At 47.0% G+C, this 4,119-nt stretch overlaps 1 protein-coding gene across 1 annotated transcript; it reads left to right on the plus strand.

Moving 5' to 3' along the window:
- The first annotated feature begins 2,350 nt into the window (after positions 1-2,350).
- Positions 2,351-3,576, plus strand: ptf1a (pancreas associated transcription factor 1a). The gene is made up of 2 exons (XM_015970467.3): positions 2,351-3,023; positions 3,130-3,576. The coding sequence occupies exons 1-2, from the start codon at positions 2,408-2,410 to the stop codon at positions 3,330-3,332; spliced, it is 819 nt and encodes a 272-aa protein (XP_015825953.1). The 5' UTR covers positions 2,351-2,407; the 3' UTR covers positions 3,333-3,576.
- Positions 3,577-4,119: the final 543 nt, after the last annotated feature.

The following is a 4,119-nucleotide window of genomic DNA, read 5'->3' on the forward strand; positions in this document are numbered from 1 at the left end:
ATGAACCCTAACGGTACCGGTACCGGACCGCTCTGAACCTGACTTATAGCGGCATGCATGCAGCTTGTTGTTTTTATAATGCGTGCGTGGGCGCGTGCGTGCGTGCGCCCCCTCGACCCCAGCAAGGCGAGGTTGGTTTTGAGGTTTTGAACGGCCCCAGACGGCTGCACGCTGCAGAGCGGAGGGTGCATGGGAACACGAACACTTGTTCGCTCGGGCAGGTCGGTCTGTTCAAAGTAACAGCGCGTTCATGAATGAGGCGGCAGAGTACGCGTCACGGCGCGTTAAAGACCTGCACGGTTCGAATTATCACGTGCTCTGGGGCAAGGCAGGGAAGGGCTGCCTCTCCCGCGGGGTCTAAAAGAGCCTATGGAACCTAATGCGCGCGCGACTGTGTGCGTTTGTTACTGGCTGCAGTGCTTTTTGTTATTAGACGTTTCTCTCGCAGGTGAGTGAGGATGGCGCTTTCTGGTGTCCACACCAGAACCGTATGCTGATCCAGTTCAGGTCCTGGTTCCGCCACCCGTCCAGGAGCGGGGTTTCAGCTGACGCGTTAGACAAACACACTTCATTTGTAACCCGACGTGTTGCTGAGAGGCCAAAGGGATACAAGTGGTCTTCTTCCCACGACCAGGGCCTCCTGCAGCACCACCGGCATTCACACGCACGCTGTGCGCGCGCACGCAGCCTGTAGAAGGCCTGTTTTCATGCGCAGAACAAAATGACTCCTTTGACTGAAGCGCTGAATAGACGTGTACTTCCATATCAGTGGGCAGTCTTTAAACGGTAAAACAGCCTCCTTTAATTTGTCGCGTGAGGTGTCAATGAGGCGCGCGTCCCCGGGCCGACCACTGCGCTATTATTTGTTAACCAAATCCTCCAATGCAACCCGCACAGTCTGGCGCAAGCAGTGCGGAGCTCTCCGCTGGTGGTTTTATAGCCTACTTACTACAGAATAAATGACGAAGCGGACAGCCCCGAACCCAATACTTATGGGTCCGCTCTCGTTAACGGGCCTTCTGTCCGTCCCCGTGAACTTTGGATACCGTACAGGACCAAAGAGACTTCAGCTCGGACTAACCCTGCATCCGAACAGAAGGATATAGAGCTCAGAGCAGAAGCAAATTTAAAACAGTTTTTATTTTATTGTAAACTTTTCAGCTAATGGCACGCCCGTTTAGTTCAGAAGTCACAAAATCAGGGTCGTAATCAGAGAAACGCGTCATTCCAGCTTAAACCGGTTTCAATAGGGGAAAAACTAATAATGATAAAGAATAGGCTGTTTTAGTTTCAGTTTTAATTATTAAGCTGCAAGTTGCATACAATGATGCATTAAGAATCATACTTAAAATACACAGAGGGGGCAGTGCCAGTCAGATGTTTGTAACAGCAGGCATTTGTACTTTTAAAGCACTTTAAAGAAAACTTTTATTCACTTTTATAGGCCGACTGGATAGCTCTGCCAACAGTATCATTTTAGCAATCACTGATCCTGCTGTGAGCAGTTGTCGCTATTTGTCCAGTATAAACACTGGTTGAAGTGTTTGTCCTTGTGTGGAACAGTTTATAGTAAAGTTTTTAAATTACATTTAGATTTTTATTCAATTTTATGCTGTTATCTTTTTATTTCTATTCATCTATATTGTTTCATTAATTGTTTATTTTTTGATGATATGTTGTTAAATATATATTTTATCTGGACCTAAGAGTCTGTCAATAAAGATTATCTATCTAATTTGTATGTTTTTGTTGTTGTTATTATTTTATATGTTGATGAATGATAATGTACGGTCTAACGGAAGAGAAAATGTAAAATGGCAATTCTGTGATTTATAATAATAATAATAATAATAATAATAATAATAATTATTATTATTATTATTATTATTATTATTATTATTAATAGCGATTTAGTATTTTTATTATTATTATTATTAATAGAGATTTAGTATTATTATTATTATATTCATAATAATAGTTATTTATTTTTATTATTATTAATAGCGATTTATTATTATTATTATTATTATTATTATTATTATTGTTGTTGTTATTATTGTTATTATTTCCCACACTGACCGAAACCTGGTGGGTCTGTCGGAACCAGAACCATGTTTTCAGCAGCAGAACCTTTAAGAGCAGCTGAGTTGTTTGGGTCATTTCTTACCCAGGTTCCGCTCCATCTGTGGGTCTCAGCGTCTGAGTGTGGGGAAGTGGGCGTGGTTTCGGGCCTCGGTGCGCCACACGGACAAAGCTGTGATTGGCTGGCTCTATCAGCAAGCGGCACGCTTGGATGTCGTTATAAAACCGCCTCGCGTGCCCGTTGTTCCACTGAAACTTTGAAGGTGTACTTGTGGTCCAGGTGGGTTGCTGCTGCTGCTGATCCCGCTTAGAGCCGTCCAGGATCATGGACTCCATGCTGGACCCGTTCTCCGCGCTGGACTCTCTCTCCTCCCCTCCATATTTTGACGATGATGAGTTTTTCACTGACCAGTCCTCCAGAGACGAACAGTTGGACACTGAAGACTTTTTTGATGAGGACGTGGACTTCCTCAGCACTCACCTCCAAGAATATTACAGCAAGGATGGCGGCGGTAGAGCGGCGTCACGGGAAGGAGACTTGGACATCGGAAACTTATCCTTCTCCTCCTCTTCCTCCACTTTTTCCTACGGCTGCGCGGACACCCCTGACCTGTCCCCGCGGATGGGACGGTTCGCCGGGTCACTGCTGAAGCGAAGGAGGCGCATGCGCTCTGAAGTAGAGCTCCAGCAGCTGCGGCAAGCTGCGAACGTCCGGGAGCGCAGAAGGATGCAGTCCATCAACGACGCGTTCGAGGGGCTCCGATCCCACATCCCCACCCTGCCTTACGAGAAGAGGCTGTCCAAGGTGGACACGCTCCGGCTCGCGATCGGATACATCAACTTCCTGGCGGAGCTTGTACAGTCTGATCTGCCAATCAGGAACTCAAACAACGAGACGCACGCGCAGCCAAAGAAGGTCCTCATCTGCCACCGAGGAACAAGTGAGTGCTAAACAAGTTCTGTGTGTTTAGTTTGTCCATCCGCTGAGTCCAGTTCTGATCTGAACAGCACAAAAATTTATGTTCCGGTTCTTCTCTCTCACCCAAGGGTCGCCCTCTCCCAGTGACCCGGACTACGGTCTCCCCCCGCTGGCGGGCCACTCTCTGTCCTGGTCCGATGAGAAGCAGCTCCGGGAGCAGAACATCATCCGAACAGCAAAGGTCTGGACTCCGGAAGACCCCCGGAAGCTCCACAGCAAGACGGGCCTCAAAGACATTGAAAACGAGCCTCCATTCAGCCTGCTGGCGTAAAGCATCCGAACCCGCTGGTCCGGTTCTGGCTGTGAACTCATTATGTTAATGGGCTGAAACCGGAACGGGGGCGCGCCGCGCGGCCCTCGGCGCCGGAGAGGAATTTATCATGTTGATAACTTTATTTTTGTAACGCAATCAGCTATTTATCTGTTCACGCGCCTTCATATTTAATTAATTTAACTCACAAGAAAACAATTTGTTTTTGTTCGATATGCTAATAAAAGATTCTGAGCAGAAATCACATATTTGTTTATCAGGTCGCATATTTTTTATGTTTTTAAGAGTTTTCGTTTCAACAAACACACACAACGACTCTCGCGCGTACTGCTCATGCACGTGCAAATTTAGGCCCACCTTTGTTCAGCTTTGCCGATAAAAGAAAGACGTCACTCAAGGAAGTCCATCGAAAACCCTTTTTATTTTATCCATATTTCATTCATTTATTTAAATGTAGTTTTATGGAGTTTATAACTAGCGAGCGCGTGAGCTTGAACCAAACCATCCGGGTAAAACCTCTCAGATGATTAGGATCTCTCCTCCATCAGGACGCAGCGGTCTGTGGGGTCAGGTGGGTCAGGGTGGACCACCAGAAGAGGGGGGACGGACAGAAGCGCTCCGGTTTTGGGGACATAAATATGTTAATGACATGCTAATGAGGCGCAGCAGCTGAGGGTCTTTGGTCCGGACGGGACGCAGCAGAGCTACTGAATGCGGATATGCTGCCAGGTGCTGCCGGGAAACATTTTCCCGAGCCTCTGACTTCCCTCGGCATGCGTCTCCGGTC

Source organism: Nothobranchius furzeri, chromosome 11 (genome assembly GCF_043380555.1).
Source record: "Nothobranchius furzeri strain GRZ-AD chromosome 11, NfurGRZ-RIMD1, whole genome shotgun sequence".
NCBI classification, from domain to species: Eukaryota; Metazoa; Chordata; class Actinopteri; order Cyprinodontiformes; family Nothobranchiidae; genus Nothobranchius; species Nothobranchius furzeri.

Bases quoted from the DNA above. Each gene is read 5' to 3' on its own strand.
- ptf1a (XM_015970467.3), top strand. From the start codon at position 2,408: ATGGACTCCATGCTGGACCCGTTCTCCGCGCTGGACTCTCTCTCCTCC. The intron at 3,024-3,129 runs GTGAGTGCTAAA...CTCTCACCCAAG, and splicing joins CATCTGCCACCGAGGAACAA to GGTCGCCCTCTCCCAGTGAC.